The 16,011-nt window shown below is 42.6% G+C and overlaps 1 protein-coding gene across 1 annotated transcript; it reads right to left on the reverse strand.

The window, feature by feature from the left end:
* Positions 1 to 1,688: 1,688 nt before the first annotated feature.
* LOC121843315 (adhesion G protein-coupled receptor E5-like) lies at positions 1,689 to 14,825 on the reverse strand (the record flags this gene model as incomplete). Its single annotated transcript, XM_042312916.1, is given in 3 exon segments — positions 1,689 to 1,811; positions 5,189 to 5,425; positions 14,567 to 14,825. Coding segments are annotated over 3 exon segments (391 nt in total), but the record flags the coding sequence as incomplete, so codon positions are not given.
* Positions 14,826 to 16,011: the final 1,186 nt, after the last annotated feature.

The raw sequence follows: 16,011 nt of genomic DNA on the forward strand, positions 1-16,011 counted from the left end.
TAATATCATTATCACCCTCCTCCCCACTTTCACATAGAATTATATCATTATTCACCCCCTCACCCCTACCCACTTTCACATAGAATAATATCATTATCCACCCCCTCCCCACCTACACGTAGAATAATATCATTATCCACCCCTCCCCACCTTCACATAGAATTATATCATTTTTCACCCTCCTCCCCACCTTCTCATAGAATTATATCATTATTCACCCCCTCCCCACCTACACATAGAGTAATATCATTATCCACCCCCTCCCCACCTACACATAGAATAATATCATTCTCCCCCCCCCCCTACCCACCTACACATAGAATAATATTATTATCCACCCCTCCCCCTCCACACCTACACAAAGAATAATATCATTGTCCACCCCCTCCCCCTCCCCACCTACACATAGAATAATATTATTATCCACCCCATCGCCCTCCCCACCTACACATAGAATAATATCATTATTCACCCCCCCCCCCCCCCACCTTCACATAGAATTAAATCATTATTCACACCCCTCCCCACCTTCACATAGAATAAAATCATTATTCACACCCCATAGAATAATATCATTATCCCCCACCTACACATAGAATAATATCATTATCCCCCTCCCCCTCCACCTACACATAGAATAATATCATTATCCCCCCTCCCCTCCCCACCTACACATAGAATAATATCATTATCCCCCCCCCCCTCCCCCTCCCCACCTACACATAGAATAATATCATTATCCCCCCCCCCTCCCCACCTACACATAGAATAATATCATTATCCCCCCCCCCACCTACACATAGAATAATATCATTATCACCCCTCCCCCCCCACCTACACATAGAATAATATCATTATCCCCCTCCCCCTCCCCACCTACACATAGAATAATATCATTCCTCCCCCTCCCCACCTACACATAGAATAATATCATTATCACCCCCTCCCCCTCCCCACCTACACATAGAATAATATCATTATTCCCCCCCCTCCCCACCTACACATAGAATAATATCATTATTCATCCCCCTCCCCTCCCCACCTACACATAGAATAATATCATTATCACCCCCCACCACACAATGATAGAACAATTATTAACATTCTCGATAGAATAATATCATTATATCCCCCTCCCCCTCCACAGATACAGATAGAATAATATCATTACCCTCGACATGTACACACACACACACACACATTACATTCTCATACACACACACACACACAGATAAGAGGACTCTGAACATTACCTCACACACACACACACACACACACACACACACACACACACACACACACACACACACACACACACACACACACACACACACACACACACCACACACACACACACACAGTACACACACACACACAGTACACACACACACCCACACACACACACACACACACACACACATTACACACACACACACACACTACACACACACACACACACAGTACACACACACACACACACAGTACACACACACACACACACACATAGTACACACACACACACACACACAGTACTCACACACACACACAAACACACCCACACACGCACACAGTACACACACACACAGTACTCACACACACACACACACACACACACACTCTCTCTCACACACACTTATACGATGTGACACGTTGAAAGGAGTCCCATATGATAAAAGCATGTTTCTCACCCTCACACCTGCTCTCTGTTAGTTTGTACCCAGACTGGCAGATGCAGGTGTAGGACCCTGGGGTGTTCACACAGGATGAGTTGTTGGGGCAATCAGCAGTCTGCTCCTTACACTCATCCATGTCTGCACACAGAGATGGAAAGATGGAGCGTTGGTGAGAGATGGAGCGTGGGAGGGGGAAGAGCGGGAATGGAGACAGAAAGAGAGAGAGGAGAGAGAGAGAGAGAGATCATGAGAGATGGAGCGTAGAAGGGAGAGATGGAATGGAGACACAGAGAGAGAAGAGAGAGAGAGAGAGAGAGAGATGGTGAGAGATGGAGCGTGGGAGGGGGAAGAGCGGGAATGGAGACAGAAAGAGAGAGAGGGAGAGAGAGAGATGGTGAGAGATGAGATGAGAGATGGAGCGTGGGAGGGGGAAGAGCGGGAATGGAGACAGAAAGAGAGAGAGAAGAGAGAGAGAGAGATGGTGAGAGATGGTGAGAGATGGTGAGAGATGGAGCGTGGGAGGGGGAAGAGCGGGAATGGAGACAGACACAGAAGAGGGAGAGAGAGAGAGAGAGAGATGGTGAGAGATGATGGTGAGAGATGGTGAGAAAGATGGTGAGAGATGGTGAGAGAGATGGTGAGAGATGGAGCGTGGGAGGGGAAGAGCGGGAATGGAGACAGAAAGAGAGAGAGGGAGAGAGAGAGAGAGATGGTGAGAGATGGAGCGTGGGAGGGGGAAGAGCGGGAATGGAGACAGAAAAAGAGAGAGAGAGAGAGAGAGAGAGATGGTGAGAGATGGTGAGAGATGGTGAGAGATGGAGCGTGGGAGGGGGAAGAGCGGGAATGGAGACAGAAAGAGAGAGAGAGAGAGAGAGAGAGAGATGGTGAGAGATGGTGAGAGATGGAGCGTGGGAGGGGGAAGATAGGAATGGAGACAGAAAGAGAGAGAGAGAGAGAGAGAGAGAGAGATGACCTGAGAGATGGTGAGAGATGGTGAGAGATGGAGCGTGGGAGGGGGAAGAGCGGGAATGGAGACATATCCCCCTCCCCTCCCCAAAGAGAGAGAGAGAGAGAGAGATGGTGAGAGATGGTGAGAGATGGTGAGAGATGGAGGTGGGAGGGGGAAGAGTGGGAATGGAGACAGAAAGAGAGAGAGAGAGAGAGAGAGAGATGGTGAGAGATGGAGCGTGGGAGGGGGAAGAGCGGGAATGGAGACAGAAAGAGAGAGAGAGAAAGAGAGCCACACAGAGTGTGGCTTGGTAGTCTTAAACACATCTACTTTGAAACCAAAGTATCCACCTCACACACATGGTTATGGGCTTATAGAATTTAAGAAACAGGTACCATGTCAAATTTGAAATGTATTACAATTTTATTATCACACCCCCTCCCCACCTACACATAGAATAATATCATTACCCCCCCTCCCCACCTACACATATAATAATATCATTATCCCCCCCCCCCTCCCCACCTACACATAGAATAATATCATTATCCCCCCCCTCCCCACCTACACATAGAATAATATCATTATCTCCCCCACCTACACCCCCTCCCCTCCCCACCTACACATAGAATAATATCATTATCTCCCCCCCCCTCCCCACCTACACATAGAATAATATCATTATCACCCCCTCCCCACCTACACATAGAATAATATCATTATCACCCCCCCCTCCCCACCTACACATAGAATAATATCATTATCACCCCTCCCCACCTACACATAGAATAATATCATTATCCCCTCCCCTCCCCACCTACACATAGAATAATATCATTATCCCCCCCTCCCCACCTACACATAGAATAATATCATTATCCCCCCCACCTACACCATTATCCCCTCCCCACCTACACATAGAATAATATCATTATCCCCCCCCCCTCCCCACACATAGAATAATATCATTATCCCCCTCCCCACCTACACATAGAATAATATCATTATCACCCCCTCCCCTCCCCACCTACACATAGAATAATATCATTATCCCCCTCCCCACCTACACATAGAATAATATCATTATCACCCCCTCCCCACCTACACATAGAATAATATCATTATCCCCCCCCCTCCCCACCTACACATAGAATAATATCATTATCATTATCACCCACATAGAATAATCCCCTCTCCCCCCCCACCTACACATAGAATAATATCATTATCACCCCTCCCCACCTACACATAGAATAATATCATTATCCCCCCCTCCCCACCTACACATAGAATAATATCATTATCCTCCCCCTCCCCTCCCCACCTACACATAGAATAATATCATTATCACCCCCTCCCCACCTACACATAGAATAATATCATTATCCCCTCCCCCACCTACACATAGAATAATATCATTATCCCCCCTCCCCACCTACACATAGAATAATATCATTAGACATAGAATAATATCATTATCACCCCCTCCCCCTCCCCACCTACACATAGAATAATATCATTACCCCTCCCCTCCCCCTCCCCTCCCCACCTACACATAGAATAATATCATTATCCCCCATCCCCTACCTACACATAGAATAATATCATTATCCTCCCCCCCTCCCCACCTACACATAGAATAATATCATTATCCCCCCTCCCCACCTACACATAGAATAATATCATTATCCCCCCCCCTCCCCACCTACACATAGAATAATATCATTATCCCCCCCCTCCCCACCTACACATAGAATAATATCATTATCCCCCCTCCCCACCCCCTCCCCCCACCTACACATAGAATAATATCATTATCCCACCTCCCCACCTACACATAGAATAATATCATTATCACCCCCTCCCCACCTACACATAGAATAATATCATTATCCCCCCTCCCCACCTACACATAGAATAATATCATTATCCCCCCTCCCCACCTACACATAGAATAATATCATTATCCCAACCTCCCCACCTACACATAGAATAATATCATTATCACCCCCCTCCCCACCTACACATAGAATAATATCATTATCCCCCCCTCCCCACCTACACATAGAATAATAATATCATTATCCTCACCCCTCCCCACCTACACATAGAATAATATCATTATCACCCCCTCCCCACCTACACATAGAATAATATCATTATCATCCCCCCCTCCCCACCTACACATAGAATAATATCATTATCACCCCCTCCCCACCTACACATAGAATAATACCATTATCACCCCCCTCCCCTACACATAGAATAATATCATTATCCCCCCCCACAAAGTTGATGATTATTAACATTCTCTATAAACTCTCAATATTGCACAGATGAGAGGACTCTGAATAGTAATGGTTCGTTCCCTTGACATGAAAAACATTATCACACACACACACACACACACACATAACACACACACACACACACACACACACACACACACACACACATTACACACACCCTCCACACACACATAGAATAATACACACACTCCCCCCTCCCCACCTACACACACATCACACACACACACACACACACACACAGACACTTGAATACTCACCCTTACACTCCCCAGTGGGAGGAGTATACTTGAAAGTCTTTGTGGATATGAACCCAGGTTGACACTGACAGTGGAAGCTTCCCTGTGTGTTGTAACACGTGGCTTTACTTCCACAGGGTGGTTTACTGTCCTTCTCTTTACACTCATCTATATCATCACATTGTTTTCTCCCTTTGGCTGTGAAGCCCAGGCCGCAATCTATGGCCTCTAGGTTCCCCAGAAGAGTGAAATGAAGACCTGTGAGGAGAGTCAGAGAAACAAAGAGAGTTATTTAACCAGTTTCCTACTATCCCAGCCTCGGATTAGCGTCATTCCCATCCCTGTCAACACCACAGCAGTCTGGACCTCGTCTGGATGCAATTGTTTTTATTACTTTTATCAACAATTTGTTCATCCCAAATGGCACTCTGTTCCATAGGCTAGTGCATTATAAACACATGCGTATAATCACTAGGAAAATACTTTTAAAAAATTGTTTTACTAGTTATTAAACTGATGTATAGTAGAGAAGACAGAGATATTATAACTAGGTTATTAAACTGATGTATAGTAGAGAAGACAGAGATATTATAACTAGGTTACTAAACTGAAGTATAGTAGAGAAGACAGAGATATTATAACTAGGTTACTAAACTGAAGTATAGTAGAGAAGACAGAGATATTATAACTAGGTTACTAAACTGAAGTATAGTAGAGAAGACAGAGATATTATAACTAGGTTACTAAACTGAAGTATAGTAGAGAAGACAGAGATATTATAACTAGGTTACTAAACTGAAGTATAGTAGAGAAGACAGAGATATTATAACTAGGTTACTAAACTGAAGTATAGTAGAGAAGACAGAGATATTATAACTAGGTTACTAAACTGAAGTATAGTAGAGAAGACAGAGATATTATAACTAGGTTACTAAACTGAAGTATAGTAGAGAAGACAGAGATATTATAACTAGGTTACTAAACTGAAGTATAGTAGAGAAGACAGAGATATTATAACTAGGTTACTAAACGTAAAGGAATTACTCAAAAACTAAAGTAGAGTGTTTGTTTCATTATGTTTTGCATGTCAGCAGTAAAGTTGTCAAGATATTGGACTTCTAAGAAGAAAAGTGTCTCCAGCCACATCATCATGATAATGTATATATTTCACTGAACACATAATGAGTCCATGCACATTATTATGTGACTTGTTAAAACCTGTTGTGACTAGGGGGTTTTAAATGGGCTATTTTGTCAGGACAAGATGCTAGAAGATGTAATTATAATTATATATAATATAATAATAATATAATATAATTGACTGTAACGTTTCCAAAACTGTAAAGATATTGTCTGTGAGTATAACAGAACTGATGTTGCTGGCGAAAGCCTGAGAAAAATCCAATCAGGAAGTGCCCCATATTTTGAAAGCGCTGCGTTCCAATGAGTCCCTATTAAGCTGTGAATGTGCTATCAACCAGCTTACGCTTTCTACGTATTCCCCAAGTGTGTAGAAGACAGTAAGCATTGTGACGTAGTTTTACGCATTTATTGCGTACATTGCGTAAGTGGTCACCTGATGGCTCCCAGGGTGACTAAACGTAAAATACAGAGGTAGCCATTACTCCAATCGGTCCTACTGAAAAATTAATTGTCCACGACGTATATATTATCGAATAGATATTTGAAAAACAACTTGAGGATTAATTTTAAACAACGTTTGCCATGAAACTGCTCGAGGGTAATATGTGTGCTCCGGCTATTACTACATAGTACTACATCCATAACATCCATAACATAACTACCTGAACATAGTACTGAGTCCATAACATCCATAACACAACTACTGAACATAGTCTACATCCATAACATCCATAACATCCTTAACATAGTACTACACATAACATTTCACAACCTGAACATAGTACTACACATAATATCCATAACATAACTACCTGAACATAGTACTACATCCATAACACAACTACCTGAACATAGTACTACATCCATAACATAACTACCTGAACATAGTACTACATCCATAAACAACTACCTGAACATAGTACCATCCATAACATAACTACCTGAACATAGTACTACATCCATAACATCCATATTAACTACCTGAACATAGTACTACATCCATAACACATCCACATAGTACTAATGTCATACACACTACCTGAACATAGTACTACATCCATAACATAACTACCTGAACATAGTACTACATCCATAACATAACTACCTGAACATAGTACTACATCCATAAACAACTGTGAACATAGTACTACATCCATAACATAAGGTTACCTGAACATAGTACTAAATCCATAACATCCATAACACACTACCTGAACATAGTACTACATCCATAACATAACTACCTGAACATAGTACTACATCCATAACATAACTACCTGAACATAGTACTACATCCATAACATAACTACCTGAACATAGTACTACATCCATAACATCCATAACACAACTACCTGAACATAGTACTACATCCATAACACAACTACCTGAACATAGTACTACATCCATAACACAACTACCTGAACATAGTACTACATCCATAACATAACTACCTGAACATAGTACTACATCCATAACATAACTACCTGAACGTGCCTTACATACAGTATAGTGACACATACAATAACATATACTAACTTATTGCATAATATAACATAGTTGCTAACGTATATTAAGATGTTATGTTATCTTAACATATAACATAAAACTACATACCAAACCATAGTATAACATAACACAAGCTGACGTCTGAGAACTGCCAAACTGTCTACACACACTACAACTGTCTATACACACTAAACCTGTCTATACACACTAAACCTGTCTATACACACTAAACCTGTCTATACACACTAAACCTGTCTATAAACACTAAACCTGTCTATAAACACTAAACCTGTCTATACACACTAAACTATACACCACTAAAACTGTCTATAAACACTAAACCTGTCTATACACACTAAACCTGTCTATACACACTAAAACTGTCTATAAACACTAAACCTGTCTATAAACACTAAACCATATATAAACACTAAACCTAGTCTATATAACACTAAACCTGTCTATAAACACTGAACCTGTCTATACACACTAAACCTGTCATAGTAACACTAAAACTGTCTATAAACACTAAACCTGTCTATAAACACTAAACCTGTCTATAAACATAAACTGTCTATACACACTAAACTGTCTATACACACTAAACCTGTCTATAAACATAAACCTGTCTATAAACACTAACCTGTCTATAACATACTAAACCTGTCTTATACATACTGAACCTGTCAATAAACATAAACCTATCTATAAACACTAAACCTGTCTATACACACTAAACCTGTCTATACACACTAAACCTGTCTATACACACTAAACCTGTCTATACACACTAAACCTGTCTATAAACACTAAACCTGTCTATACACACTAAACCTGTCTATAAACACTAAACCTGTCTATAAACACTAAACCTGTCTATAAACACTAAACCTGTCTATAAACACTAAACCTGTCTATAAACACTAAACCTGTCTATACAGTGTATTCGGGAAAGTATTCAGACCTCTTGACATTTTCTATATTTTGTTACATTACAGCCTTATTCTACAGTCGAGTAAATCTTATTTTTTCTCATCAATCTACCCACAATACCCCATTATGACAACGCAAAAAACAGGTTTCTAGAATGTTATAGCATTTATTTACATCAAAAAAAATATATATCACATTATCATAAGTATTCAGACCCTTTACTCAGTAATGTGTTGAAGCACCTTTGGTAGTGATTACAGCCTTGAGTTTTCTTGGATATGACACTACAAGCTTGGCACACCTGTATTTGGGGAGTTTCTCCCATTCTTCTCTGCAGATTCTCTCAAGCTCTGTCAGGTTGGATGGGAAGCGTCGCTGGACAGCTGTTTTCAGGTCTCTACAGAGATGTTCTATCGAGTTCAAGTCTGGGCTCTGGCTGGGCCACTCAAGGACATTTAGAGACTTGTCCCGAAGCCACTCTTGCATTGTCTTGGCTGTGTGCTTAATGTTGTTGTCTTGTTGGAAGGTGAACCTTTGCCCCAGTCTGAGATTCTATGCACTCCGGAGCAGGTTTTCATCAAGGATCTATCTGTACTTTGCACCATTCATCTTATCCACCACCATGCTTCACCTTAGGGATGGTGCCAGGTTTCCTCCAGACGTGATGCTTGGCATTCAGGCCAAAGAGTCCAAGCTTGGTTTCACCAGACCAGAGAATCTTGTTCCTCAAAATGGGGCGGCAGGGTAGCCTAGTGGTTAGAGCAGTGGACTTGTAACCGAAAGGTTGCAAGTTCAAATCCCCGAGCTGACAAGGTCTGTCGTTCTGCCCCTGAACAGGAAGGTAACCCACTGTTCCTAGGCTGTCATTGAAAATAAGAATTTGTTCTTAACTGACTTGCCTAGTTAAATAAAGGTAAAAACATATATATCTGAGAGTCCTAAGGTGCATTTTGGCAAACTCCAATGGGCTGTCATGTGCCTTTTGCTCAGGAGTGGCTTCCATCTGGCCACTCTACCATGAAGTGGAGTGCTGCAAAGATATTTGTCCTTCTGGAAGGTTCTCCCATCTCCACAGAGGAACTCTGGAGCTCTGTCAGAGTGACCATCGTGTTCATGGTCACCTCCCTTACCAAGGCCCTTTTTCCCCGATTGCTCAGTTTGGCAGGGCGGCCAGCTCTAGGAAGAGTCTTGGTGATTCCAAACTTATTCCATTTAAGAATGATGGAGGCCACTGTGTTCTTGAGGACCTTCAATGCTCCAGACATGCTTTGGTACCCTTCCTCAGGTCTGTGCCTCAACACAACCCTGTCTCAAAGCTCTACGGACAAATCCTTCGACCTCATGGCTTGGTTTTTGCTCAGCTGTGGGACCTTATGTAGACAGATGTGTGCCTTTCAAATCATGTCCAATCAAATGAATTTACCACAGGTGGACTCCAATCAAGTTGTAAAAACACCTCAAGGATGATCAATGGAAACAGGATGCACCTGAGCTCAATTTCGAGTCTCATAGCTAAGGGTCTGAATACTTATTTAAATAAGGTATTTCTGTGTTTAAATTTTAACGCATTTGCAAAAAAACAAAACAACAACCTTTTAGCCTTGTCGTTATGGGGTACACTACACAATATACACACTACAGTATAAACACTGTCAATAAACTACACTGAACAAAAATATAAATGCAACATGTAATGTGTTGGTCCCAAGTTTCATGAAATTAAATAAAATATCAAAGAAATGTCTGAGCATTTCTCATTTGCCCTGATAATCTATCTACCTGACAGGTGTGGCATGTTAAGAAGCTGATTAAACAGCATTACACAGGTGCACCTTGTGCAGGTGACAATAAAAGGCCATTCTAAAATGGCCAGTTTTGTCACACAACACAATGCCACAAATTTCTCAAGTTTTGAGGGAGTGTGTAATTGGCATGAGGACTTGAGGAATGTCCACCAGAGCTGTTGCCAGAGAATTGAATCTTCATTTCTCTACTATAAGCCTCCAACATAGTTTTACAGAATTTGGCAGTACGTCCAACAAGCCTAACAACCACAGACTACATGTATGATGTCATGTTAGGGAGTGGTTTGCTGATGTCAACATTGTGAACACAGTGCCCCATGGTGGCGGTGGGGTTATGTTATGGGCAGTCTGAAGCTCTGGATGACGAACGCAATTGCATTTTATTGTTGGCCACTTGAATACACAGAGGTACCTTGATGAGATCCTGAAGCCTATTGTTGTGCCATTCATCCCATTCAATTTTAATTCCAAACTACAACATTTTCAGACAAGATAGAACTGCCAAAGGGGGCGGTGTTGCAATCTACTGCAAAGATAGCCTGCAGTGTTCTGTCCTACTATCCAGGTCTGTACCCAAACAATTTGAACTTCTACTTTTAAAAATCCACCTCTCTAAAAACAAGTCTCTCACCGTTGCCACCTGCTATAGACCACCCTCTGCCCCTCAGCTGTGCTCTGGACACCATATGTGAACTGATTGCCCCCCATCTATCTTCAGAGTTCGTGGTGCTAGGCGACCTAAACTGGAACATGCTTAACACCCCAGCCATCCTAAAATCTAAACTTGATGCCCTCAATCTCACACAAATTATCAATGAACCTACCAGGTACCTGCCCAAAGCCTTAAACACGGGCACCCTCATAGATATCATCCTAACCAACTTGCCCTCTAAATACACCTCTGCTGTCTTCAACCAAGATCTCAGCGATCACTGCCTCATTGCCTGCATCCGTAATGGGTCAGCGGTCAAACGACCTCCCACTCATCACTGTAAAACGCTCCCTGAAACACTTCTGCGAGCAGGCCTTTCTAATCGACCTGGCCGGGGTATCCTGGAAGGATATTGATCTCATCCCGTCAGTAGAGGATGCCTGGATATTGTTTTTAAATGCCTTCCTTACCATCTTAAATAAACATGCCCCATTCAAGAAATTTAGAACCAAGAACAGATATAGCCCTTGGTTCTCCCCAGACCTGACTGCCCTTAACCAACACAAAAACATCCTATGGCGTTCTGCATTAGCATCGAACAGCCCCCGTGATATGCAGCTGTTCAGGGAAGCTAGAAACTGTTATACACAGGCAGTTAGAAAAGCCAAGGCTAGCTTTTTCAAGCAGAAATTTGCTTCCTGCAACACTAACTCCAAAAGGTTCTGGGACACTGTAAAGTCCATGGAGAATAAGACCACCTCCTCCCAGCTGCCCACTGCACTGAAGATAGGAAACACTGTCACCACTGATAAATCCACCATAATTGAGAATTTCAATAAGCATTTTTCTACGGCTGGCCATGCTTTCCACCTGGCTACTCCTACCCCGGACAACAGCACTGCACCCCCAACAGCAACTCGCCCAAGCCTTCCCCATTTCTCCTTCTCCCAAATCCATTCAGCTGATGTTCTGAAAGAGCTGCAAAATCTGGACCCCTACAAATCAGCCGGACTAGACAATCTGGACCCTTTCTTTCTAAAATGATCTGCCAAAATTGTTGCCACCCCTATTACTAGCCTGTTCAACCTCTCTTTCGTGTCGTCTGTGATTCCCAAAGATTGGAAAGCAGCTGCGGTCATCCCCCTCTTCAAAGGGGGGGGATACTCTTGACCCAAACTGCTACAGACCTATATCTATCCTACCGTGCCTTTCTAAGGTCTTGAAAGCCAAGTCAACAAACAGATTACCGACCATTTCGAATCTCACCATACCTTCTCTGCTATGCAATCTGGTTTCAGAGCTGGTCATGGGTGCACCTCAGCCACGCTCAAGGTCCTAAACGATATCTTAACCGCCATCGATAAGAAACATTACTGTGCAGCCGTATTCATTGATCTGGCCAAGGCTTTCGACTCTGTCAATCACCACATCCTCATCGGCAGACTCGACAGCCTTGGTTTCTCAAATGATTGCCTCGCCTGGTTCACCAACTACTTCTCTGATAGAGTTCAGTGTGTCAAATCGGAGGGTCTGCTGTCCGGACCTCTGGCAGTCTCTATGGGGGTGCCACAGGGTTCAATTCTTGGACCGACTCTCTTCTCTGTATACATCAATGAGGTCGCTCTTGCTGCTGGTGAGTCTCTGATCCACCTCTACGCAGACGACACCATTCTGTATACTTCCGGCCCTTCTTTGGACACTGTGTTAACAACCCTCCAGGCAAGCTTCAATGCCATACAACTCTCCTTCCGTGGCCTTCAATTGCTCTTAAATACAAGTAAAACTAAATGCATGCTCTTCAACCGATCGCTACCTGCACCTACCCGCCTGTCCAACATCACTACTCTGGACGGCTCTGACTTAGAATACGTGGACAACTACAAATACTTAGGTGTCTGGTTAGACTGTAAACTCTCCTTCCAGACCCATATCAAACATCTCCAATCCAAAGTTAAATCTAGAATTGGCTTCCTATTTCGCAACAAAGCATCCTTCACTCATGCTGCCAAACATACCCTTGTAAAACTGACCATCCTACCAATCCTCGACTTTGGCGATGTCATTTACAAAATAGCCGCCAATACCCTACTCAACAAATTGGATGCAGTCTATCACAGTGCAATCCGTTTTGTCACCAAAGCCCCATATACTACTCACCATTGCGACCTGTACGCTCTCGTTGGCTGGCCCTCGCTTCATACTCGTCACCAAACCCACTGGCTCCATGTCATCTACAAGACCCTGCTAGGCAAAGTCCCCCCTTATCTCAGCTCGCTGGTCACCATAGCATCTCCCACCTGTGGCACACGCTCCAGCAGGTATATCTCTCTAGTCACCCCCAGAACCAATTCTTTCTTTGGCCGCCTCTCCTTCCAGTTCTCTGCTGCCAATGACTGGAACGAACTACAAAAATCTCTGAAACTGGAAACACTTATCTCCCTCCCTAGCTTTAAGCACCAACTGTCAGAGCAGCTCACAGATTACTGCACCTGTACATAGCCCACCTATAATTTAGCCCAAACAACTACCTCTTTCCCAACTGTATTTAATTTTTATTTATTTATTTATTTTGCTCCTTTGCACCCCATTATTTTTATTTCTACTTTGCACATTCTTCCATTGCAAAACTACCATTCCAGTGTTTTACTTGCTATATTGGATTTACTTTGCCACCATGGCCTTTTTTGCCTTTACCTCCCTTCTCACCTCATTTGCTCACATTGTATATAGACTTGTTTATACTGTATTATTGACTGTATGTTTGTTTTACTCCATGTGTAACTCTGTGTCGTTGTATCTGTCGAACTGCTTTGCTTTATCTTGGCCAGGTCGCAATTGTAAATGAGAACTTGTTCTCAACTTGCCTACCTGGTTAAATAAAGGTAAAATAAAATAAATAAATCCGCCGCCATCACCTCCTGTTTCAGAATGATGATGCACTGCCCCATGTTGCAAGGAACTATACTGAAAATGTCCCTGTTGTTCCATGGCCTGCATACTCACCAGGCATGTCACTAATTGAGCATGTTTGAGATGCTCTGTTTGTTCGGAATATAATTGTAGATAGTCTTGTATTTTGTACATGTCTTAGATAGGGTTGTAACATTCACTCTATATCCATGGTTGGTAAATGGTTGGTTCATGGTTGGTAAATGGTTGGAATATTCTGTAGCCATTCAACTATAACTGACAACGATTTATGAAATACCACCTTTCTATTTATTTGTCACACACACACACACACACACACACACACACACACACACACACACACACACACACACACACACACACACACACACACACACACACACACACACACGATAGTCAAGTTACAAAGATATAGAACGTTAGACTCACCCAGAACAAGTAGAAGAGTTCTAGACCCCATCTCAGAGACAGACTGGTATTATGACAACTAGTAGGATCCTAATAAAACTAGTCCCGTCAGAAGAATCAGTCTGAGATTAAATCTGTTTTACAGTTGAATTCAGGTTGAAGAAAATCCCACTTTAACAAGGTTTTTATTCCATATGATAAGTGCTGAGAAAATAAATATTCTCTCACAGTGTCAGCAACCTCAGTTTTGCTCTCCTCTCTCTGCTCTCTCTTCCTCTTTCTGTTAGAGTGCACCCCTTTCTCTCTGTTTCACACTCCCCCCTCTCTGTTCCCTTCCTCTCCTTCCCCTTTCTTTCTCTCCACATCTTCTGGTAAGTGTGTATTTTTGTCTCTTGTCTCTCCCTAGTTCCCTTTCTTATTCTTGACATGGAAATTTGGTTTATTCATTCACTGCTCAGTTCTCTCTCTCACTCTGTCACTCTCTCACTCTTAGGTTGAGAGAGAGAGAGACAGAGACAGAGACAGAGAGATACCTACAAAGACATGAGGATGAAATAAACAGAGAATGAGGGAGAGGGAAAGGTAGTACCTACACTCTTAGAAAAAATGCATCCAAAAGGGTTATCTGACTCATATAATCTATTTTTCATTTAATGTAGAACTCTTTGTCTCCGACGATGATCCACAGGTCAGTGCTACAAGAGCGGACTCAGTGTAAAGAAGTGGGGCGGCGTCCAGAACCAGAGCCGCCACCAAGGTTAGTGTAGAACCCTCTGTGGAAAGGGTTCTACATGGAACCCAAAAGGATTCTTCAAACTGTTCTCCTATGGGGACAGTTAAGGGACCCTTTTTGGTTCTAGATTGCACCTTTGTTTCTAAGTGTCAGTTGTACAACTGAATGTATTCAACAGAAATGTGTCTTCCGTTTTTAACTCAACCCCTATGAATCAGAGAGGTGCGGGGAGCTGCCTTAATCTACATCCACGTCTCGGGGAGGGAGGGACAGAGAGCGAGAGAGAGCGAGAGAGAGAGAGAGAGAGAGAGTGTGTGTGTGTGTGGGTGTGGGTGTGTGGGTGTGATTAAGACATCTACAGTAGGTTATTGTCGCAACGATTTATTGTGTCAAAAAAATTTGAAACACATCCTCTCTCTCTCTCACACACCCAAACACACCCACACACAAACACACACACACTACAGAGTACACAGTCAAGTACAACACTAAGTGCTTACATTCAGAATGCTTGATAAAATGTCTTGGAAATGGTACATTCTTTAAAAGTATAAAATACCCAACTTGTCAAAGTGCAACAGAATAGAAAATAAAACATACAACATTGAATGTAGACGTTGTTTAGATTGTTTTAAGACTCTACTGAATCTCCATGGTTACTCTGAGACCAAGTTCTAGGGTGGAACCTTAAAGGGGCAGTCTGGGATTTAAAAAGCAACTAACAGGTCATCCC

The sequence above is a fragment of the Oncorhynchus tshawytscha genome, unplaced genomic scaffold (genome assembly GCF_018296145.1).
Source record: "Oncorhynchus tshawytscha isolate Ot180627B unplaced genomic scaffold, Otsh_v2.0 Un_contig_11027_pilon_pilon, whole genome shotgun sequence".
NCBI classification, from domain to species: Eukaryota; Metazoa; Chordata; class Actinopteri; order Salmoniformes; family Salmonidae; genus Oncorhynchus; species Oncorhynchus tshawytscha.